This window comes from Phoxinus phoxinus, assembly GCF_949152265.1.
Source record: "Phoxinus phoxinus genome assembly, chromosome: 19".
In the NCBI taxonomy this organism is placed as follows: Eukaryota; Metazoa; Chordata; class Actinopteri; order Cypriniformes; family Leuciscidae; genus Phoxinus; species Phoxinus phoxinus.
The window spans coordinates 29,616,359-29,642,043 of NC_136894.1; the positions used below are offsets into that span (position 1 = coordinate 29,616,359).

Genomic DNA, 25,685 nt, shown 5'->3' on the forward strand with positions numbered 1-25,685 from the left:
GAATTAAAACCAGCATGAATTAAATTCTGTATAATACATTCCACCAAGATGTATAATTACTTTAAAATGTAAATATATTTTTTATCAACGTTTTTCCAATTACATTAATAAGAATTTTAAATGCTTGAATAAGCCTTGGATGTTTTTTTTTGTCCTAAAATCAGGCTTCATATTCCATATGCAAACTAAATTCTCTTGATTTTGAGGTGTAATATGACCCACATGTGTTCTTGACAGGTTTTATGAGATTTACCCGAATATAATCTGTTACAGCTTTCCTTTATACAATAAAATAAAAAAAAATCTTTATTTTTACTTTCAAGGACATCCCAAAAGGCTTTTCCGAATTTAACCCACTTCTGGAAACAATTTTGTCTCTAAAGTAAAAAAAACAAAAACAAAAAAAACACAGTGACCTTGTCCATCGTCCTGACAAAGAATAATTTGATCTGTTCCTGAGTGTGTTTGTCCCATCAGCTCTGCGCATCATATTTCACTGTTAAAGGCTCGTGCTGTCGGAAGCTCGCTGCCTACACACACACACACACACACACATCTCTCTCTCTCTCTCTCTCTCTCTCTCTCTCTCTCTCTCTCTCTCTCTCTCTCTCTCTCTCTCTCTCTCTCTCTCTCTCTCTCTCTCTCTCTCTCTCTCTCTCTCTCTCTCTGCAGTAGGGTTGGCTGGTGTGTTATTGCGGTCGGTGGGGGTTGGATCTGTGTGTGTGTGTGTGTAAAGTGCAGGTTTCAGCAGGCTGGAGCTCACACACCATTGTCCTCTCAGATCACAGTGTGTATGTGTGTGAGTGAGTGTGTGTGTGTATGCGTGTGTGTGACAGTGTGTGTGAGGACGCTGCACGCATCTTCTCACTGCAGCACTGCTGATGTTCCTGCTCTGAGGAATAAAGGAATTCCCTGTTCACTGGGATGTGTGTGTGTGTGTGTTTGGAAGAGGGATTTAACGCTCCTAACGGATGCTAATGGAACCGGACCTGCACATCGCTGTCGGATCGCGCGCGTCGAGGGGGCGTTTTGTGTGAAGAGCAGCGCGCTCGTGTGTGTGTGTGTGTGTGTGTATGTGTGTGTTTGAAAGGCAGCTATGCGGTCGGAGCGCATGAGTCGTGTGTGTATCGTGGTCCTGGAGGAGGTTGAAGATGACGAACCTTCCTCTCTGCATTCCAAAGCCACTCCGGACCACATTTCCCAGAATTCCTCTCAGGACGAGAAGGTGAGGTGGCTGATTTGACTATTAGGACATGATAATAGTTTCTCTGGTGTGTGTGTGTGTACAGCAGCAGGTAGCAGTGTGAAAGAGAAGAAAAGCTAAATGACTCGGTTGCTTTAATATGATCTGTCCCCATTATTATCTGAGATAGATACAGACATGTTCATCTCAGTCAAATCTGATTGGTGTTCCAGTAAGGATATCTTTGGTGTTGTCAGTGCCAGCTGAGGTCCAAATATTCCTTTAGGAAACCATACTGTCTATGGGGTCATCTGACCTGGTGACCTTTGACCTCCTGGACGGAAACGCAGCTGTCAGACGCAAATGTCACAACAGCTTTAGGACACTTTAACAAGTTCTTGCAGTCAAAAGATACAGGCGTTAAAATTTAACTTTAACGTGAGGTGAGAAGATGAGATGCTGGATTGCAAAGGCCAAATATGTCCATCAAAAATTACAAAATGCTGTTGGAAAATGCAGGAACATGTTCTGTGTGAACAACCGGCCTCATAAACAAACCGCATGCTCTCTTGGTGATCCATGTGAAAAGATATTCACTAAAGTAGGGCCAGCTTTTGTTTTAGATTCAATTTAAGAAAGATACATTTGAAAAACCTTTTGTAAATTGGTTTTATTTTAATATTTTGAATCTAAATTCATTATTTTACCTTTTATTAATTATGAATCTTTTACATTTATTTATTTATTCATCAAAGATAAACTTTAAAAACCTTATGTAATTTTTAACATTTTTTTTTTCTAATAGTTTATTTTATTTTATTTTAATTTACATCTAATATATACTTTTTTTTTTTTTTTCCTGACTGTGTACAGTTACCTTCACATGTCTTGGCCATAATTAATGGAGTTAAACATATTCATAAAATCTCAAGATTTTCTTGAAACTGTTTCTCCGCCATGACTGTAGTCTACACTTAAAAAGCTTTAAAAAGAGGAACACATTTTATGCTAATGCTCACTAGCAGTGTTGAGAATGCTACTTTTTTTTTTTTTTGCGTTATGATTTGTGTTCTCACATTTCAGACCAAAATGCATCTTGTGTAGCTAAAAGTGTTCGTGATCAGTGCCAACAGCAGGTGTGTACGGAGGATAATCAGCAGTTTAGTGGCAGAACCAGACAGGTTTGAGTTCTGTGGATGTTGCCGGCAGGTTTTGTCCTTTAATAGTTAAAAGCACCCGGTCTCAGTAGTTCTGAATGGCAGTTTTTATGGCCTTCAGGCTCAAGTTTTTGCTGTTGTAACAAGCCACGTTTCCTTGAACAGAGGAAACCTGCATTCTTTCTTTTACGGCATTCCCTCCCGTCTTTCCTTCATTGCTATTAAAATCAAAGTCTGCCTTCTGCTGCTGCATCTTCATGTGTTTGTGAGGTGAATTCACAGGAAACCTGCAGTGTGTGTGTGTGTGTGTGTGTGTGTGTGTGTGTGTGTGTGTGTGTGTGTGTCTGAGTACATTCAGTAAGTGTCTGCTACTCTCTTGCATAAATTGCAGTTTCCTATAATAATGACATCTGAGAATGCAGGGTGTGGTTGGTGGGCGGAGCCAAACACAGTGTGGCTGGTGGGTGGAGCCAAGCAGGGTGTGGCTTGTGGGCGGGGCCAAACAGGGTGTGGCTGGTGGGCGGGGCCAAGCAGAATATTCAAATACAGCCAAGAATGTGGCTGTAATGTAGCCTGGCCTTATTTGGAATAACCTTGAATGAGATATTTATGGAATATTTTCATCGGTTTGATTACAGTGATATTTTAGTATTATTTATACATAATATTTTGAATATTTTTTACTATTTATGTTTTTATTTAATATGAGTAATTTCAAAAAATGAGTTGCTAAGGCAACATTTCTAATTTTATTTAGTTTAAGTTATTCTTCTAATATTTGTTTTGTTTTATTTCCCCTTTTCTTCAATTAACAAAAATGTTTGTTATAGTTTTTGTGAACAAGCTGATGTAGTCGATATGACAGACTTGCACATGTTGCACTTTACTGTATTTTCCTTTAAAAAAAGTGATTTCAATTATATTTCAAGCAATTCAAAACCATCATGGCGAACAGAGCGCATCTGAATAAAATAACCCGTTATTTATCAGCTTTAATATATCGGCCAAATGTTCTTATCGGGCCGATAACGATAACATTATAAATGAAAATATATCAGCCGATACCGATATGGTGGCCGATATATCGTGCATCCCTAATTCTCATTATCAGCTACAATGTAAACATGATTATTGGCTATATTACCCAAAATCTCTACACACTAATGCATCCCCATCATACTGTATACCTTTGACCTGTTTTTTTTCCCCCACTAATAATCTGCTCAATATAAACGGTTATGTTTAAAGGGGTGGTTGATTATGATTTCACTTTTCTAACTTTAGTTAGTGTGTAATGTTGCTGTTTGAACATAATCAACATATGCAAAGTTACAACGCTCAAAGTTCAAAGCAAAGGAAGATATTTGCTTTTAAAGAAATCGCTTTTTAAGGACTACAACAAACGGCTGGTAGAAACTACACGACATTCCTCCTGGGTTAGTGACATCACCAACCCTAGAATTTACATAAACCCGCCCCCGGAACACAATTGATAGATTATCATGACAGAATATGCTAATCAATGACTAGAAGATAACTACACATCAGCTTCATAAATTCATCAACTAAACATTCAGAAATGTCCTGTTCTTCTACATGTTGTCTCTTCTTCTTGAGTCTATAACTATCTGACTCCGGTTTGAACATAAAAGGCTAAAAGTGTTTGAAATGTTCAGTGCGTGTGTGTGTGTGTGTGTGAGGTAAAAGGACACAAGCTCTTGAAGCTCCGCCCCCTGTGCCGGGAGCAGCAGCTCATTTGCATTTAAAGGGACAGACACAAAACGGTTTTTGCTCACCCTCAAAAAGTGACAATTTTAACATAATATAAAAATATCTGTGGGGTATTTTGAGCTAAAACTTCACACACACACACTCTGGGGACATCAGAAACTTATTTTACATCTTGTGAAAAGGGCATTATACGGTATATCACCCCTTTAAAGTAAAGTAACTGAGCACAGAGGGACAGTTTAACTCCGAATCTCTCCATATGATCACAGATGCTGTTAGGACTGATTTCATACGCTATTAAATACATTTATTTTATCCTGAGCTTGAATGGATTTTCCTCTTTAGCGTCTCGATGAATCAATGGTTTCCTTTCTTCTGTGGTCTATAATAAACCGCTTGACGCTTGGTTCTCAGAATTCATCTCTGCATAGATCAAAACACAACCTTTTACCTTCTTTTCATCTTCACACAACAACATCTTCAACACGGACGCCATCATTTCAGTTTTGATCAATATGATGTTTCTCGTCAGTGTTGTAACAGTTTCTCTCTCGTCTCTCCACAGCCCTCTCTGATTAAAGCCATATTTAACGTGGACGCAGATGAAGTTCGCTCTCTCATATTCAAGAAAGAAGATGTCAATGTCCAGGTAAACGTCCATTGCTGATTATTGTTTGGGTGAACTTTCCCATTAAACCCCATTGAAATTCTCTGTATATCGGGCTCTGTATATTTTAGTGTTTATTGCATGTAGCCGGGTATTGAGACCAGTTCATTGATCTCTCAGTGATGGATGGTCTTGGAAACCATTCTGAAATGGACACACTGGCAGTTTCTGTACACTATCGCTCTTAGTTTCATAATGGATCTTCATCTGAGAGGTTATGAGCCTGCATTTGGACTGAAGATGGTTCTTTTACTGCTCACTGTTTAATGAGGAGTCTGTTTGCATCGCCAAAGCCTGGCCTGGTCTGGAGCGACGCCCATTTGACTGCCAACCAATCAGTGATGGCCCTCTGGGTCACATGACTCGATGTGGCTTGGCCTCCTGTTTTCCATTCTCATTCCAGACCAGATGGAAAACAGAAGCCTGCAGGGTGGCATGACATGGAGAATGAATGATTGCCGCTCTTTCGTAATTGCCTTTATTGATGGAGATGTAGAAGGAGCTTTACTCACGCATCTGGAGGAATGTTTAAAGCTACAGTGATCGCAGAAAATCTCAGAAAAATGTGTGTGTGTCTCATGTTTCTGCATGCTCTCTCAAGAGATCTGTGGCCGCATTGATCAGTGTGGAACACACACACACACACACACACACACACACACACAGACAGAAATGCATCATTGTGCCATGCGCAGGAATCCAGTGTGTTTGTGTGTGTATCATATATCACACACACTGCTGAAACCGCACATGCATCAAACGCAAAACTTTTAAATGGAGGTCAAAGCACATGCAAATAAAGAGGTGAATTACAAAATGATAATTTTTGATGTAGCATAAGCAGCAGATGAGTGTAAAACCACCAGATTCATCCTGTGTTTTGGAGCTGCATTAGCATTTGTTTTGTTGATGTAGAGGCATAATTTAAAATAAATGTATACTTTTATTCAGAAAGGATGCATTAAATTGATCCAAAATGACTGTGACATTTATAATGTTACAAAAGATAATATTTCAAATAAATGCTGTTCTTTTGAACCTTCTATTCATCAAATGTATCACGGTTTCCACAATAATATAAAGCAGCACGACTGTTTTCAACACTGATAATAATCATAAATGTTTATTGAGCATCAAATCATCATATTATACTGATTTCTGAAGGATCATGTGACCCTTAAGACTGGAGTAATGATGCTGAAAATTCAGCTTTGATCACAGGAATAAATTACATTTAACAATATATTCACATAGAAAACAGATATATTGATTTGTAATAATATTTCACAGTATTGCTGTTTTTACTGTATCTTTGATCAAATAAACGCAGCTTTGGTGAGCAGAAAAGACTTCTTTCAAAAACATAGCGGCCATCCGTTTAAACGCGAGTGTGTATGTTGTGTATCGCTGTGTGTGATGCTGCTGTGAGTTTTGGACATGTCTTTATTAATGTCTGTGATTGTGAATCCTCAGGACAGTGAGAAGAGGACGCCGCTTCACGCCGCTGCATACCTGGGCGACGCTGAGATCATCGAGCTGCTCATCCTGTCGGGTACGAAGGCCGTTTCCACATATCATATACCAGTGCTGTTGTATCCTCTGTTTTGAAAGAAGAATATGCTCACTATGCAGATCTATGCATCATTTCCAATTCCATGATATTCAAAACTTTTTGAAAGTTTGGGGTCTGTGAGATTTGTGAAATATTTTTGAAATAAGTCTCTTCTGCTCACTAAAGCCGTGTTTATTTGGTCAAAAATACAGTAAAAACAGTAATACTGTGAAATATTTTTACAATTTAAAATATCCGTTTTCTATGTGAATGAATAGTAAAATGTAATTTATTCCTGTGATCAAAGCTGATTTTCAGCATCATTACTCCAGTCTTCACTGTCACATGATCCTTCAGAAATCTAATATGATGATTTGATGCTCAAGAAACATTTATGATTATTATAAATGTTGAAAACAGTCGTGCTGCTGCTTCAAATTTTTATAGAAACCATGATTATTTTTCCAATATCCTTTGATAAATATAAAGTTCAAAAGAACAGCATTTATTTGAAATATAATCTTTGGTAACATTATAAACTTTACTGTCACTTTTGATCAATTTAATGCGTCCTTGCTAAATAAAAAAGGAAATAAATCATGCCTTCCCCAAACTTTTGAACGGTAGTGTGTCACCAAAACATGTTTTTAATGTGTTACCATCTAAATAAAATACATCCTAGAAACCCTTAGCAATCACTAACAACACCATTCTGACTTTGTGTACTGTATATGATAGAAAATGTCTAATATATGTCAATTATATCAGCCATTTCTAGATTTTGCATTCAAACACACTATACACATCATGTGACTTCCTGAATGACTTCCAGTATGTACGTGTGTAAAGGGGAGTTGTCTTCATGAATGACAGAGTAAAAGTAACAGGTGTTGCTGTATTTTAAGCAACAGATGTGATCCCAGAGGATTGTGGGAGTTTATTTTAAACAGGCTTATGGGAAGCTGCATGTATCGTGCTTCAACTGTGACATTAATAACCGTAACTCATTTTGCATATCCTTTCTCTCAGGGGCGAGAGTAAATGCCAAAGATAATAAATGGCTCACTCCTCTTCATCGGGCCGTAGCTTCCTGTAGCGAGGTACGGCACACGTCCACGGAACAACAAATATTAACAAACAAAGGTTTTCAGGCTCATTAATCTTCCCGTTGTGTGTTCAGGAGGCCGTCCAGGTGTTGTTGAAACACTCTGCCGATGTCAACGCGCGGGATAAAAACTGGCAGACGCCGCTGCACGTGTCCGCGGCCCATAAAGCAGTGCGCTGCGCCGAGGCTTTAGTCCCGTTGCTGAGCAACGTCAACGTGGCGGACCGCGCCGGGCGTACGCCTCTGCAACACGCGGCCTTCAGCGGACACCTGGAGGTCAGACTCACACAGATCAACAGCTGCACACTCATAGTTACGGACATGTAATATATGTACACGTATGAAATATACATATATTAAATATATCCACATATATACAATATATATGCCCATATATAAAACCTATTAGAAAATGGAACAATTGACATATGAAACCAGCCCATATATTTCATGTGTATAATGAGATAGAAATTGAAATGAAATGTGGATATGTAGACTTGATCTGTAGACTTGAAATAAATAGTTAAATAGTAAATAGTTTGGCATATATAAATTAAACATATCGGTGACATATATGGTCAAAACATACAATATTATATAAATAATAATCATATACATCATATTAATATATGCCAATATACTCATTTAATATGGGAAATTTATATATGTTAAAAACCTATATCAACATATATGTAGAGATATGTATATGTGATATGCTATATTTAGCATATATGATGGCGTCACTAGCGATATAGGGACATATATGTCATATATTACATTTCCGTATGGGAAGTTACGAGACAAAGAATTAAAGAAAAGGGGGAACGCATCACAGACAAAAGACCAAGAGTGAAATAAGAAAGTCTGGTTGTTCACTTGCTTCAATGCAAAATACAGAAAAATTGTTTCTGATCATATACATTTCACTCACATTAATGCATTTTTCTAATTTTACAGATTTCACTATTCACTATTGTTAATTTTGTTAAAACACATTAAATTGATCAAAAGTTACATTTATAATGTTTCAAAAGATTTCTGTTTCAAATCAATGCTGTTCTTTTGAACTTTCAAGAAACAAATATATCTCGGTTTCCACACACTATTAAGCAGCACGACTATTTTCAACACTGATAATAATCATAATAATGTTTCTTGAGCATCAAATCATCATATTAGAATGATTTGTGAAGGATCATGTGACACTGAAGACTGGAGTAATTATGCGGAAAATTCAGCTTTGATCACAGGAATAAATTAATTTTTACAATATATTCACATACAAAAAAAGCTATTTTAAATGTTAGTAATATTTCACAATGTTAATGTTTTTATTGTCTTTTTGATCGAATAAACAGCCTTGGTGAGGAGAAGAGACTTAAAAAAAAATAAAAAAATCATACCGACCTCAAACTTTTGAAAGCTAGTGTATACTAATATTTGAACTTTCCAAACAACGTCAGACCATCTTAAAAGTCATGTGATCCAAGGCTAGTTGACAGCCTCAGAACTAATCAATTAGCCTCCACAAACTTTGCCCTTCTTTTTGCTCTTTTATATCTTCTTTCTTCACTGAGATCAACAGATTGAGGTCTGTCTGGAGTGCCGCTAGCGGACACATGACCCAAAAGCTGATATATTATTGATCAGTCAAGGCTGGCTAGGGAAAAACAACCAGGGCTGTGTCTGAAACCCCCAATAGAGCACTATTTGACGGGACAGCCATTTGTAATGGTGTCCGAAACCATAGTGGACATTATCAAGTGCACTCATTCAATCCCATAATGCACTGCAATAACGAGTGTACAACCAATGCACACTCAATGGCTAGAGAATACCCATAATGCACTGTGAGTGTCGTGCTAAATGAATTCCCACGCCATTTCCATCTTCCAAATGTGGCTCCAGTCAGTGTAATATCAAACAGGTGCAAAGTCCTTTTTAATTGATTACTAAATTGTTTAATTAAGGTTTATACATGCTAGTTTTCATGACAGAGTTCAAGATAAATCTTTTCATCACTACTGGACCTGCCAGTTTGCTGTGTTTCAAATGATTATTAAACAGCAAGCTTAAACTATGCAAAAGTGGCAGTATTTCATGCATTTAATTTTATTGGAATTTAAAATGACACTTATTCTATTGGAAGATATTGGAGCATTGTAAATTGTACTTCCCATCATGAGTCTAGCTAAAATCATCAGATCGGACATGAAATCTTTAGTTTCTCTGTCATTGCAGATGGTTCAGTTGCTTGTGTCCAGAGGTGCAAACATCAACGCTTTTGATAAGAAGGACAGACGAGCTGTTCACTGGGCCGCATACATGGGTGAAAACATCAACATCAGAACAAACAGAAAACATGTTTCTGTCATTGATCTGAATCACTCACTCACTCACTCCCTCTCGGTCTCAGGTCATTTAGAGGTGATGAAGTTCCTGGTGTCTCATGGTGCTGAGCTTTGCTGTAAGGATAAGAAAGCATACACTCCGCTTCACGCCGCCGCCTCCAGTGGAATGATCAACGTGGTCAAATACCTGCTGAATCTGGGTGTTGATGTAAGTAAGCCCCGCCCACACACACATACAACTCCGCCCCTTGGTTGTCACGTGACCTGTGCTTGTTTTTATTTAGAGAACACAATCCATTTGTGACACTGGACCACAAAACCAGTCACATGCGTACATTTTTATTTATTTAGATTTATATATCATATGAAAGTTGAATAAATAATCTTTCCATTGATGTGTGGTTTGTTAGGATTGGACAATATTTGGCCGAGACACAACTATTGAAAATCTGGAATCTGAGGGAGCAAAAAAATCTAAACATTGAGAAAATCTCCTTTAAAGTTGTGCATTTATGTTCACGATTGTGCTGCATTCACTCACAAAAATACATGTTTCATATATTTACGGTAGGAAATGTACAAAATATTTTCATGGAACATGATCTTTACTTAATATCCTCATGATTTTTGGTATTTAAAAAATTCGATAATTTTGACCCATACAATGCATTGTTGGCTATTGCCACAGATATACCCGTGCGACTCGAGACTGGTTTTGTGGTCCAGGGTCACATTTGTCTAGCCAAAGCTACAAATGTTCAAATACCCTACACAAGTTTCTACATGCAAACATTCATAGAACACGCATTGTTATTTTCCTTAAATTATTGAAGAATTTAAAGGGTTCATGACATAAGAAATCAAATTTGACATATAAAATGTCTACATACCATGAAATTATCCTGCAAGTTTCATAGCTTAGAAAGTCCTCCTCATTAAAAACTTTTTTTTTAACCAATCCCAGCATCAGGAACAAGTGGATGGTTTATATGTTTGTTCGGAGCATTTGACTGCAGATTGTTTTACAATTGAGGCACAGTGTAATGTAGAGTTCGCAAAGAAACTTGTTGAAAGGTAAAACAGCCGACTTTATTGAATCTGACAGAAGCTGCATCACAAACTGTTATAATGCATAATGCTTTTTCTATGGATAATGGTTAAAAAACACTCGCGTGCAATAGCGATTGGGCGTTGGTACAGACGTAATGACGTTAGCCAATCATAACAGTGGTCGTTTACTGACAAGCCTTAAAGGAATCAGGGTCAGAATGAAGGTTGAAAATAATTTTAGGTGCAAATAACTTTATTACCAGTATAAGTGAACATATTCAAATACTAAAAAAATCCATGTCATGACCAATTTAAATCATCTACTGTAGTGTTCAGTTGTAAAAGGATATACGTTTATTCATATTTTAGTCATCCAATAGAAAGCATCTGTATAATATAATAATTATACAAAATAACTATATTCAAAATATTATGCTGTATTATTGACATTAAGGAACTAGAATTGTATTTATGTAATCTGCACCAAATGCATTTATTTGATCAATAATAGAGTAAAACTATATTATTATAGTTAGTTATTCCAGTTCAGTGTTAAATAACTGTTGAACCATTAACCAAAAGATCTGTCTCTGTTAGATCAACGAGCCGAACGCGTACGGAAACAGTCCTCTGCACTTGGCGTGTTTCAACGGGCAGGACGTGGTGGTGAACGAGCTGATAGAAGCAGGCGCTGATGTGAATCAGGTGAACGAGAAGGGGTTCTCTCCGCTGCACTTCACCTCTGCCTCCCGCCAGGGGGCGCTGTGTCTGGAGCTGCTCGTGGCCAACGGGGCCAACGTCAACCGCAAGGTCAGGCACTTTTCTGAATGCTCACACAGAACTCGTTTTTGTGATTACATACGTGAGACGCTGGTCAGTGGAACAGAAAAAAAGCACAGGGTCTAGACTAGGGCCCCGTTTACACGTACCGTATTTTCCGGACTATAAGTCACACTTTTTTTCATAGTTTGACTGGACCTGCGACTTATAGTCAGGTGCGAGTTATATATCAAAATTAATTCTGGCTGAGATGAACCAAGAGAAAACATTACCGTCTACAGCCGCGAGAGGGCGCTCTAGTTAGCGGAGTTGTTCAGAAGCGACACCGAGGAAGAACTCAATGTATTCAGTGTTGAGGAATGAGATCGGGAGCTTGGTGAACTTGCTGACCGGTAACTTGTTGGACTCGCTGGCTAATGTTAATTTAGCATATTCAGTCTCCCAGGTATATGTTCTTTATGCTATTGTGGAGCTGAATAACTGTTAAAGTGTTACGCTAACACACCGGACACCTTCAGCTGTTGTTCTGTGTGCTATTGTGGAGATGAATAACTCGCCTTTCCAGATTAAATGTCTGTTCTTGGTCTTGGATTTTGTGAAATAAATGTAACTTATAGTCCAGTGCGACTTATATATGTTTTTTTCCTCTTCATGAAGCATTTTTTGACTGATGCGACTTATACTACGGAGCGACTTATGGTCCGGAAAATACAGTAAGCTACATGGTTATTTTGAAAAACGGAGACATTTCCCTTCGTTTACACGCAAACGGAGAATTCGCCTCTGAAAACGATTCAGCCAGAGTGGAGATTTTGGAAAACTTCGTTTGCATATAACAGTGTTTCCCAAACCTCTCCTGAAGGACCCTCAACACTGCACATTTTCTTTGTCTCCCTAATCAAACACGCCTGATTCAACTCATCAGCTCATTATCACATGGGTTAATGAGCTGATGAGTTGAATCAGGCGTGTTTGATTAGGGAGACAAAGAAAACGTGCAGTGTTGGGGGTCCTTCGGGACAGGTTTGGGAAACACTGGCATATAAACTGAGAAAAATGGCTTTTAGGCAGCCGACGTCACAGTATGTGACTATTTTCGGGATTCTGATTGGCTAACGTGGGCTTGAGCTTCTCGTGACACTGCCACCTACAGGTTTGGCATGCTCTTGACGACATATATACACGGGTTCATGTAAACGAAGACTTTTCTGAAAACTGATAGGTGTGCACAATGTTATTTTTGAAAACGGAGAGGGTGAAATGTCCGTTTATGAAAATAGCCGTCCACGTGTAAACGTAGCCTAGAGAGTGTAAAAGTCAAAAACGTCTGTCTAGTGTGTTTATCAAAGAAAAAACATCGCAGTGGAATGGAAAAATTCATTATGTGCGAACCGGCCTTTCAAAATGCAATATCTTGCATTATTATTAATTATTAATCTGCACCAAGGCTGCATATATTTATAAAAAATACAGCAAGAAGTTCAGTATCATAAAGATGAATGCAGATTAATAATTAATAATGCAATACCTTGAAATGGATAAGTGGAATAGCAGACAGCAAAGCAAAACAAGAAAGTCTGCTTGTCCACATGCTTTCATGAAGTATACAGAAAGCCATCTGATAATATAAATTATGTTAAAAATGTTAATGTGCTGATATAAGCTGTTTCCATAAAAAGTTGCAAATGTATCTTCTATGAAAAATTGGAATATCACATAAAGCGTTTGGGAATAAAGCAGCATTTCTGCGTTCGGATGCAATCCTGTGAGACGCTTCTGAGAGGGAAATACACAAAATCATTCTGATGACCGACTTTGGCTCAGGCATTTCAGAATGACCAAACCTACATTTGAGATGATGTGCGATACGATTGGTCCACTGGTAATTCTAGTTATCCAATCACATCCTCTGTTCAGGCAAAGTCACAGAGCTTTCTGTTGCGCAGAGAAATTTAATCTGTAAATGTGTTTCCATCGTTCCAAAATATTCGCCTCAATTGAGCACATTAATTTCTTAGAATTAATGCGTATCTTGCCATTTTTTAAACGTGATATCCTATCATTCGCATAAAAATAGGTGTATGGAAACAAGCATACTGTGATACAATCCAAAACCACTTGTGGAAATGCTTCTATTTTGCATATTTCTGAAAAATATTCTAACCACTACACCATTCTAAAGTGTAGTCTAAGATTGTTTTTTTTTTAAAGAAAGAAATTAAATTAATACAATTTATAATACTAATGACTTCATTTCCAGAGTAAAGATGGTAAAACTCCTCTCCACATGGCGGCCATTCACGGGCGATACTCCAGATCACAGGCCATCATTCAGAACGGTGAGTGTGTTGTTCTTCTGCTGTTTGTTGTGTGTCTCCAGTTTGTCCTCATCCTCTGTTGTGTGGTTTGTAGGCTCCGAGATCGACTGCGAGGACGAGAACGGAAACTCTCCTCTTCATATAGCGGCTCGATACGGTCACGAGCTGCTCGTCAACACGCTCATAACCAACGGTGCGGACACGGCAAAGTGAGTGACAGGACGTGTGTTTGCACAGTTGAGGCCTGATTTATGAGCTGATGCTGATCATGTGACTGTGACTCCGCCCCTGTAGGCGGGGCATCCACGGCATGTTCCCGCTGCATCTGGCGGCGCTGAGCGGGTTTTCAGACTGCTGCCGGAAACTGCTCTCCTCAGGTGAAACACACTTATCATAAAGGTTCATGTTCATCCAGGCCTTTACAACAGCTGTTATCAAACTTGATTCCTGAGGATGAAACAAACTTTTCCCTCAATTAAGCCGGGTGCACACTGCGATTTAGTTGCTTGTCAGACTGTACGAACATGATCCTTTCTGTAAGCCAGATCTCATTTGTCATTAAAGGCACACTATGCAAGAATTGTACCTTAAAGGGTTAGTTCACCCAAAAATGAAAATAATGTCATTAATGACTCACCCTCATGTCGATCTAAGCCCGTAAGACCTCCGTTCATCTTCAGAACACAGTTTAAGATATTTTAGATTTAGTCCGAGAGCTTTCTGTCCGTCCATTGAAACTGTATATACAGTATACTATCCATGTCCATAAAGGTAATAAACACATCATCAAAGTAGTCCATGTGACATCAGTGGGTTAGTTAGAAGTTTTTGAAGCATCGAAAATACATTTTGGTCCAAAAATAACACAAAATAAGACTTTATTCAGCATTGTATTCTCTCCCGGGTCTGTTGTGAATCTGCATTCAGGACTCCGCAGTGACGCTGCTGACGTAAGACGCTGATGACGTGTTATCTGGTGCGCCCGAGCTTCGTTTACAGTCTGAGGGAGACGCACGCTATATTCAAGCTATTCTACATTGTTTGCGTGGATATCATTTTTTTAATGGTGCGTAAATGTGCATGTCGCGGATGAGACACTTTTACAGCGTGCGTTTCCCTCAGTCTATAAATGAAGCTCGGGCGCACCAGATAACACGTCATCAGCGTCTTACGCCATCAGCGTAACTGTGAAGGATTGACAACAGACCCGGGAGAGAATACAATGCGGAATAAAGTCTTATTTTGTGTTATTTTTGGACCAAAAAGTATTTTCGATGCTTCAAAAACTTCTAACTAACCCACTGATGTCACATGGACTACTGTGATGATCTTTATATTACCTTTATGGACATGGCCAGTATACTGTATATACAGTTTCAATGGAGGGACAGAAAGCTCTCGGACTAAATCTAAAATATCTTAAACTGTGTTCCGAAGATGAACGGAGGTCTTACGGGCTTAGAACGACATGAGGGTGAGTCATTAATGACATTATTTTCATTTTTGGGTGAACTAACCCTTTAATATAACAGCTTCAAAGTCATTTAGATGGTAAACTGCAGGACTGTGACACAAATCTTCTGACACTGAGGTCAAATTTGATCTCAATGATCATTAATCGGCTGTCGGTGAACATGTCAAACTAACAATCAAAGACTTCAGATTTTAGCCTAGGATCAGAGGAATCTTTTCGGATTTGCTAAATCTGTCTCAGACGGCCGAATCATGGCCGAAATCGCACAGTGTGCGCCCGGCGTTTGAGAAGTACATTTGTGTTCTGCTCTTGGTTAATGGTTCTCTGTTGCTTCAGGTTTTGACATGGATACGCCGGATGACTTTGGCAGGACGTGTTTGCATGCGGCCGCTGCAGGAGGGTGAGTCTTCTCTCTGATTGGCTCATCGGCTCCCCCTGTGGCCTGGATGCTTTATGGTCCCGTCTCTCCTTCTTTTCTCCAGGAATCTCGAGTGTTTAAATCTGTTGCTCAACACGGGTGCGGACTTTAACAGGAAAGACAGATTTGGGAGGTGAGTTACATTTGATGATCAAAAGTATTTTTGTGTGTGTGTGTGCGTGTGCGTTTTGTGTGTGTGTGTGTGTGTTTCTGAAAGAAGCTACATTTATTTGATCAAAAATACAGTAAAAACAGTAATATTGTGAAATTTCTATTTGAATATATATTTTAAATGTACTTTATTCCTGTAATCAAAGCTGAATTCTCAGCATCATTACTCCAGTCTTCAGTGTCACATGATCCTTTAGAAATCATTCTAAAATATTGATTTCCTGCTCAATATTTTAGTATAGTATGGTAATTTGTCATATTCATATTTCTACATAATATGGGTAACACTTTAGTTTAGGGTCCAATTCTCACTATTAACTAGTTGTTTATTAGCATGCGTATTAATAGGATATTGGCTGTTTATTAGCACTTATAAAGCACATATTAATGCATTATTCTGCATGACCATATTTTACATCCCTAAATCACCCAATACCTAATCTTAACAACTACCTACTAACTATTAATAAGCAGTAATTAGAGATTTGTTGAGGCAAAATTCATAGTTAATAGTGAGAATCGGACCCTAATCCAAAGTGTGACCATAATGTGTATAAAATTAACATTTGTTTTTCCCATTTTGGGTTCAGATATGAACATATCCATGTTATAGACAGCCTGCACACGTCCAGTCAGCTGGTTTCATTAAAGCAGCCCGGGATGTACTGTATATTCTCCTCCAGATTCCCATCACGGTGAATCCTGCAGGAGGAATGTGTTTATCATGTATGATCTCTCTCTCTCTCTCTCTCTCTCAGGACGGCGCTGCATTACGCTGCTGCTAACTGTAACTACCAGTGTCTGTTTGCTCTGGTGGGCTCCGGGGCCAGTGTGAACGAGCAGGACATCCGGGGCTGTAGCTCAATACACTACACGGCTGCATCCGACTCCGACGGCAGGTGATCAACACACACACACACACACACACACACACACACACACACACACACACACACACACACACACACACACACACACACACACACATACATCACACTGGAAACGGAAGGTCGAGTCAAGCGCACTGCATTGTGGGATACGGACACACATTAAGTAATGTGCTCTAGTTGCACATACTGCATCCGCAAATGTATTAGGCCATCCGATCCGGGTATTACAGGCACACAGAAAATGTGTTTGCTGTGCACAGATATCTCACAAATATGAGCGAATATGCCATAGAGTGCATTGTGCACACGTTTTTTCAGCTGCGTTTGTTTTGAAGTATTTTTTGCATACATTTTTAGCATGGAGACAAAAAAAAAAAAAAGTCTTTGTTAAAGCGTTATAAGCCATGAATCAAGCCGAAAAGCTATGAGGAGAATTACAACATTACAAAAATCAACATTGAAAATAAAAAAAAAACTGTTTACTTCATGGTTTTAGTGAGGGAAAGAACTACAATCCCATGAAGCATTGCGTTTGACTTAATCGAATTAAAAACAATGGTGATGTATAAAACTATTCATTTAAAGTTGTTGATTATTTCTTCTGGAACATATTTTAAATGTATTGCAAAATCAGGATATATTCAGTATGAACTCTATTGGCTCAATTTGCTCACCATGACTCTGATTGGTGGAATTGTCTAGACAGCATCATGGGTAATGTAGTTCTGCTGTTAAGCGTGATTATTTAAAAAAAAGAAGTGAAATAAAGAAATAATACCATCATTTAACTACCTCAGAGCTCACAGTAAGTCTGTCTTTAAAAATGTGCAAGTTATCATTAAAATAAATTTCTCTATGGAGAAAATGAACCGAGTTTTACTTCTGTCTGTTGCACTCAGTGGGTCTCATTCATGAAACACGAGCAGAACGAATTTTTGTGTAAATCGTGCGTAAAGTGGTTTTGGCGTAAATTTTCGGATTCATTAAAATGTTCGTATTTTCCAAATGTTAGTTGGTACGAAAGAAATCTCCACCTGCTCCCAGCCACGCGTAAATAGTGCGTTTAACATCCGAACGTTTTGCTCATTAATAAGGCTGCATTTTAATTCACCTTAATCGGGTACATATTTACACACAGCATTTTGAAAAAAATATTATATATAGTAATTACATATGGTTTTTCTTTTTACTTTTATTACGAGAGCCAGTAATAGCATCTGCAAACGGAACACTTTAATCAAATAATTAATTGCTTTCAATAGGGCTGGGCTATATTTTTTCGAAGTGAACTAATTCGGGTTTTTTTGCAGTCAAGCTTCATGTCGAACCATTTTTTTTTTCACTTCTGGGACTGTTCGATTAACAGATGAAACTCCATTAACTGCATCTGTAATATGCTGCCAAGCTTCCTTTTTTTAGGACCTAATACGCCACTGTAATGTAGCCTACGCTTGAAAATAAAATGCGGTGTTTTGAATGAACTTCTGATAATAAAACTTCAATTTCAGCATCTGAGAAATTTTTCATTCGCTTTTGAGAAGACATGTTGAAATCCTTCGTTTGGTGTCATAATATGATGCCCATATATAGTTGTCAGTCGGATTTAATGGCCGGGTATTTATGGTAATTGAGAATGAGCCATTTACGACTGATTGGAATTCATTAACACACACACACGTTTCACTATCACATCTGACGTTTACGAAGTATTTGTGAATCAGGAGAAGAGTTTTCGGGAAGGTCTCTTTACGCGCAGATCACTCACATATTTACTCGTATATTTACGAATGTTTCATGAATGAGACCCAGTGAATGTTTGAGCTGATCTGTCTGTCTGCCTCTCTGTCTGTCTGCCTCTCTGTCTGTCTGCCTCTCTGTCTGTCTGTCTGCGTCTGTCTGTCTGTCTGCCTCTCTGTCTGTCTGCCTCTCTGTCTGTCTGCCTCTCTGTCTGTCTGCCTCTCTGTCTATCTGCCTCTCTGTCTGTCTGCCTGTCTGTCTGTCTGTCTGTCTGTCTGTCTGTCTGTCTGCCTCTCTGTCTGTCTGTCTGCCTCTCTGTCTGTCTGTCTGTCTGTCTGTCTGTCTGTCTGTCTGTCTGTCTGTCTGTCTGCCTCTCTGTCTGTCTGTCTGTCTGTCTGCCTCTCTGTCTGTCTGTCTGTCTGTCTGTCTGTCTGTCTGTCTGTCTGTCTGTCTGTCTGTCTACCTCTATGTCTGTCTGTCTGTCTGTCTGTCTGTCTGTCTGCCTCTCTGTCTGTCTGCCTGTCTGTCTGTCTGTCTGTCTGTCTGTCTGTCTGTCTGTCTGTCTGTCTGTCTGTCTGTCCGCCCGCCAGGTGTCTGGAGTATCTGTTGAGGAATGATGCGAATCCAGGTCTCAGGGATAAAGACGGATACAGCGCTGTTCACTACGCTTCAGCGTACGGTCACCGAGTGTGTCTGGAGCTGGTTAGTTCATCATCTAAACACAGTGCGTTTAAACACTCCTCAGCACCGCTCTGTCTTCAGGGTTAATCTCTGTGTTTTGTTTTGTAGATCGCCAACGAAACACCATTAGATGTGGTGAGTATCTGTACTTCTGTGTGGATTGAACACACGATCTGGCAAGTGCTGCCCTCTAATGGCCACATAAAGTTCAGAATTAACCCTGTGCGCTGGATTGATAAATGTGTTTCTGTTCTTATTATGCGTGATTCATCACTGCATGAAGAAAAACATTTTGTATTCTTTCATAATCTATCAAAATGTAATACCTTTCTCCATCAAAACCATTTTCTGTTGATATAAACAAGCAAAGACTGGAGATAAATACTATTAATGAATAATAATAGAAATTAATAATAATAGCCTAACATTTCATGGTCCAATCTCATCCTGATTAATAAAATAATTTCCTGTTTGTATTTTTCTGAATATAGTTTCTCTCTAAATTGCATGCATTGTGAATGCCTTTCATGCCCTCAAGTATAAAAATTGTGTAATTTCATAAAGCCATGAATGCATGTATATTTTCAGCTGATGAACACGTCTGCATCAAGTCTCTTAAACGACACAGACGTCCAGCCTCCCGTCAGCCCTTTACACTTAGCGGTGAGTTACAGATCCAGATCTCCTGCTCGGTAGAATAATACTGGAATATTATATATATAATATTGTCAAATATATATAATTATATTTATAAATCAAATAATATTGTTCATTAGACTAAGTGTAGGTTTGAGTATCAACAATAGCATGCAAGTCAAAAGTCAGCTTGTGTGTGTGTGTGTGTGTGTGTGTGTGTGTGTGTGTGTGTGTGCGTGTGTGTGTGTGTGTGTGTGTGTGTGTGTGTGTGTGCGTGTGTGTGTGTGTGTGTGTGTGTGTGTGTGTTGGCAGGCATATCACGGTCACCACCATGCTCTTGAGGTTCTGGTCCAGTCTCTGCTGGATCTGGATGTGAGGACGCCTCAGGGTCACACAGCTCTGAGTCTGGCTGCGTTTAAGGGTCACGTGGAGTGTGTGGATATTCTGATCAACCAGGGCGCGTCAATGCTGCTGAAGGACTACACACACAAGAGAAGCGCCTTACACTCCGCAGGTCAACAACAACACGCACACACACACACACACACACACACACACACACACCTCAGACAGTCTGATCACCTGATGCATGTTATGCACAATTGACTGTTTCTTCTAGTTGATGTATTGACAAGGTTCCAAAGTTTCCAGGTTACCACCATTTAATTTTTTACATAAACAGGGTTTTTTTAAGCACATAGAAGGTAATATATAATATATATATTATATATATATATAGAAGGTAATATATATATTAGATTTTCTAAGTGAGTTTCCTAAATAATACTTTTTTAATGTTTTTGAAAGAAGTCTCTTCTGCTCACCAAGGCTGAATTTATTGAGCAAAAATACATTCAAAACTAGATATTGTGAAATATTATTATTATTATTATTTTTAAAAACAGTTTTTTATGTGAATATATTGTAAACTGTAATTGATTCCTGTGATTAAAGCTGAATTTTCAGCATCATTACTCCAGTCTTCAGTGTCACATGATCCTTCAGAAATCATTCTGATATGATTATCTGCTGTTCAAGAAACATTTCTGATTATGGACAGTATTCAAAACAGTCGTGCTGCTTCATATTTTTGTAGAAACTGTGATACATTTTATTTTAAGGATGAATAGAAAGTTCAGAAGAACAGCATTGTCTGAGACTGCTGGTACATGAGCTGATGTGTCAGGTCAGATCAGATTATGTGTGTTATTTTATTGTGTGTGTTTGATTCGGTCCACCTGCAGCCATGAACGGTCACTCTGAGTGTCTGCGTCTGCTCATCCACAACGCCGATCAGCAAACAGTCGTCAATATACGTGATGGAAAGGGACAGTGAGTTTCAGGGCTTCTGTATCTCGGCTATGTGCTTGAATACTGTCAGTCTGATGAATATGTTAATGGTGTGTTGTTGTGGTCAGGACTCCTCTGATGTTGGCGGTTCTGGGCGGACACACAGACTGTGTGTATCTTCTGTTGAGTAAAGGAGCCATAGTGGAGGCCAGAGATAAATTTGGCAGGACGGCCCTTCACCGCGGGGTCAGTCACACACATAAACACATAAACCATCATATTCAGTTTCTATTTATTCTCCTCTATATTTTGAAGGAATGGCTTTAATACAAGTTAAGGTCCATCGATGCAATTACAATAAATACATGTAAAATTTAAATATATATATTAAAAACAGTTTGTTATATATACAGGGCTTGACATTGACTTTTTTGCTCACCAGCCACTGTGGCTACTAGTTTAATATTTTCTACATTAATATATTAATATATTAGGCTCAGGCTGCTGTCCCTTTAAGACCTGACCCATGGATCCAGTATACTAACTAAATGAGACAAGGGTGTAGAGTTACATTCAAGCTGTTGAAGAATTTTTTTATAAAGAAAAAACTTTTAAATATGTAATTTTGGTGATCAAAGAGCCCAGAATTTGACGAAAGAAAGCAAATTTGTGTCTAGGGTGTCACTTAATTAAAGCTAGCTTGTTGGAATAGCTTGACGATCTATCTAAACGAAGAGCATCTCTGACCTCTCCTCTTGACTGTGTGTCGCAGGCGGTGATGGGTCACGAGGCGTGTGTGGAGGCGCTGCTGCAGCACGGGTCCAGTTTCGTGGTTCAGGACGGCAGGGGGCGCTCTCCTCTACACCTGGCGGCTGCTTGCGGTCACGTCGGGGTTCTGAGGGCCCTTCTGAAGATCCAAAACCCCGTCCTCGTCCTCAAGGACAACTGTGGTTTCACACCGCTGCACTGGGCCTGTTATAACGGTAAACATGCCGCCAACCAATCACACTGATGCATTATGCCTGGGTCAGATTACACAATTTTTTTCTCTGTTACGATAGTCACTGTGTCAGATTACGCGATTTTCACTCCTAAAATCTTGACGTATCGTGGACAAGAAACATGTCAGACTACACGTTGCTTTCCGAACAGTCATCGCATGCCGTCTCACACACACACACTCTCGCTCGCTCACTCACTCACTTGCGCGCGCACACACACACACACATTTACTCTCGCTCACACACTCGTGCGCATGCAGTCGCTTACTCACTCACTCACTCGCGCACACTCACTCTCGCGCACTCACTCAATCACTCACTCGCGCACATACACACTCTCACTCACTCTCGCTCGCTCACCCGCTCACACACACACACACGCACACTCACTCTCCTCTCGCTCACTCACTCACTTGCGCGCACACACACACACATTTACTCTCGCTCACACACTCGTGCGCATGCAGTCGCTTGCTCACTCACTCACTCGCGCACACTCACTCTCGCGCACTCACTCACTCACTCACTCGCGCACATACACACTCTCACTCACTCTCGCTTGCTCACCCACTCACACACACACACACGCACACTCACTCTCCTCTCGCTCACTCACTCCCTTGCGCGCACACACACACACACATTTACTCTCGCTCACACACTCGTGCGCATGCAGTCGCTTGCTCACTCACTCACTCGCGCACACTCACTCTCGCGCACTCACTCACTCGCGCACACTCACTCTCGCGCACTCACTCACTCACTCACTCACTCGCGCACTCTCGCGCACTCACTCACTCACTCACTCACTCGCGCACTCTCGCGCACTCACTCACTCACTCACTCGCGCACACTCACTCTCGCGCACTCACTCACTCACTCACTCACTCGCGCACTCACTCACTCACTCACTCGCGCACACTCACTCTCGCGCACTCACTCACTCACTCACTCACTCACTCACTCACTCACTCACTCACTCGCGCACTCACTCACTCACTCACTCGCGCACACTCACTCTCGCGCACTCACTCACTCACTCACTCACTCACTCACTCGCGCACTCACTCACTCACTCACTCGCGCACACTCACTCTCGCGCACTCACTCACTCACTCACTCGCGCACATACACACTCTCACTCACTCTCGCTCGCTCACCCACTCACACACACACACACGCACACTCACTCTCCTCTCGCTCACTCACTCACTTGCGCGCACACACACACACACACACTTACTCTCGCTCACTCACTTGTGCGCACGCACAGTCGCTCGCTCACTCACTCACTCACTCACTCACTCGCGCACACACACACACACTCACTCTCGCTCGCTCACTCACGCACGCACACACACACACGCACACACACACATGACAGAACTGAGATGAACTACTCCTTTAAATTGATCAAAAGCGACAGTAAATACATATATAATGTTACAAACATTAATAAATGCTGTTCTTCTGAACTTTCTATTCATCAAAGAACCCTGTTGTGTCGATCTCAGGTCACGACGCGTGTGTGGAGCTGCTCTTAGAGACGGACGTGTTTCAGCAGATGGAGGGAAACTCCTTCAGTCCGCTGCACTGCGCTGTGTAAGAAACACATGCTCGTATGATCTGCGTTCTCCTGGGTGAATATCTGAACGCATCACATCTCTCCTCTCTCTCTCTCTCTCTCCTCTCTCTCTGTGTGTTTCAGTATTAATGATAATGAATCTGCAGCTGAGATGCTGATTGAGACTTTAGGTCCAGCGATCGTGAACGCCACAGACTCACAGTCCAGGTAAGAACAGGGTTTTTATAGATCTTCTGTAGCTCCGCCCCTTTTCATGGCCGCGCTCGTTGTCTTTTGTCTTCCAGTCTGTATTTTCACAGCGATCTTGCGTATTTATGAATGAACGGCTCGTTTTAAAATCTTCCCGGTCCACTGACATTTGTTAAGACATCTGATTTAAACATTACAATCCTCATGATAACTTTCGTTAACTTTACATTAAGTAAATCCACTTTAAAAGCTAATTACTCCTGGACAGCGATGCCATAGATATACAGAGCCTAAGTCCCTCCCCTTCTGGTGGACCACCATGGGACCTTATTTCGGAAAAATATTGTATGGTAGTCAATGGCGAGAGACAACAAATATTTTGATCTCGTTTGAATTGTGCCCTGAATTACACATATGATGTTTGTCAATTTAAAAGATACATTTTAAAGTCAAGAAAGTCGCAGTTTGATGTAAAACTGTTGAGGTATAAGACTGTGAAAATACGTCATTACAAAGACTACAAACCCAAAAAGCGCACATGTGACGTCATACCTTTTCACTCAATGAATGAAGCTAACTTTACTTAAGATAACTTTACTGAAGCTAACTTTACTGAAGCTAACTCTACTGAAGCTAACTTTACTGAAGCTAACTTTACTGAAGCTAACTTTACTGAAGCTAACTTTACTGAAGCTAACTCTACTGAAGCTAACTTTACTGAAGCTAACTTTACTTAAGATAACTTTACTGAAGCTAACTCTACTGAAGCTAACTCTACTGAAGCTAACTTTACTGAAGCTAACTTTACTGAAGCTAACTTTACTGAAGCTAACTCTACTGAAGCTAACTTTACTGAAGCTAACTTTACTGAAGATAACTTTACTGAAGCTAACTCTACTGAAGCTAACTTTACTGAAGCTAACTTTACTGAAGCTAACTCTACTGAAGCTAACTCTACTGAAGCTAACTTTACTGAAGCTAACTTTACTGAAGCTAACTTTACTGAAGCTAACTCTACTGAAGCTAACTTTACTGAAGCTAACTTTACTGAAGCTAACTTTACTGAAGCTAACTTTACTGAAGCTAACTTTACTGAAGCTAACTTTACTGAAGATAACTTTACTGAAGCTAACTTTACTGAAGCTAACTTTACTGAAGCTAACTTTACAGAAGCTAACTTTACTGAAGCTAACTTTACTGAAGATAACTTTACTGAAGCTAACTTTACTGAAGCTAACTTTACTGAAGCTAACTTTACAGAAGCTAACTTTACAGAAGCTAACTTTACAGAAGCTAACTTTACTGAAGCTAACTTTACTGAAGCTAACTTTACTGAAGCTAACTTTACTGAAGCTAACGTCTGTCATGTTTTCTACAGTCTTACGTTATAATCGTGACGTTACGCCGTCATGCCGGAGTGTGTTGTACCAGACCGCACACACACGAGCAACGGTGACGTATAGTGCGAGACGAGAGATGTAGTTCATTGAGTGATTTTCACATAAAACTAAACGTTACTCTTCTGTTTTATGACAAACTGCGACTTTCTTGACTTTCATAATTATATTTAAAATTGACAAACATCATATGTGTAATTCAGGGCACAGTTCGGACGGAATAAAAAGATAAGTTGTCTCTCGCCATTGACTACCATACATATTTTTTCCGAAATAAGGTCCCATGAGCCGGAAGTGGAGGGGCGGGACTTAGGCTCTCTAT

At 39.8% G+C, this 25,685-nt stretch overlaps 1 protein-coding gene across 2 annotated transcripts in view; it reads left to right on the plus strand.

Annotated features, from left to right (window-relative positions):
• Window positions 1-25,685, plus strand: part of ankrd28a (ankyrin repeat domain 28a) — a 35,219-nt gene that overhangs the window by 5,260 nt on the left and 4,274 nt on the right. Inside the window, exons 1-23 of one of the 2 annotated variants that reach the window (XM_079591120.1) lie at window positions 717-1,225; window positions 4,637-4,720; window positions 6,212-6,290; window positions 7,320-7,390; window positions 7,471-7,671; window positions 9,637-9,724; window positions 9,812-9,954; window positions 11,394-11,606; window positions 13,837-13,915; window positions 13,989-14,103; window positions 14,189-14,271; window positions 15,705-15,768; window positions 15,851-15,919; window positions 16,716-16,856; window positions 19,175-19,286; window positions 19,374-19,400; window positions 19,854-19,928; window positions 20,214-20,415; window positions 21,146-21,233; window positions 21,320-21,437; window positions 21,964-22,174; window positions 23,707-23,794; window positions 23,901-23,984. In XM_079591120.1, coding sequence (XP_079447246.1) covers window positions 1,097-1,225; window positions 4,637-4,720; window positions 6,212-6,290; window positions 7,320-7,390; window positions 7,471-7,671; window positions 9,637-9,724; window positions 9,812-9,954; window positions 11,394-11,606; window positions 13,837-13,915; window positions 13,989-14,103; window positions 14,189-14,271; window positions 15,705-15,768; window positions 15,851-15,919; window positions 16,716-16,856; window positions 19,175-19,286; window positions 19,374-19,400; window positions 19,854-19,928; window positions 20,214-20,415; window positions 21,146-21,233; window positions 21,320-21,437; window positions 21,964-22,174; window positions 23,707-23,794; window positions 23,901-23,984 — 2,564 coding nt within the window. In that variant the 5' untranslated portion in view covers window positions 717-1,096. Of the gene's footprint in view, window positions 1-716; window positions 1,226-4,636; window positions 4,721-6,211; window positions 6,291-7,319; window positions 7,391-7,470; window positions 7,672-9,636; window positions 9,725-9,811; window positions 9,955-11,393; window positions 11,607-13,836; window positions 13,916-13,988; window positions 14,104-14,188; window positions 14,272-15,704; window positions 15,769-15,850; window positions 15,920-16,715; window positions 16,857-19,174; window positions 19,287-19,373; window positions 19,401-19,853; window positions 19,929-20,213; window positions 20,416-21,145; window positions 21,234-21,319; window positions 21,438-21,963; window positions 22,175-23,706; window positions 23,795-23,900; window positions 23,985-25,685 lie in introns of those variants that run through there. The other variant, XM_079591121.1, reaches the window with a different exon arrangement.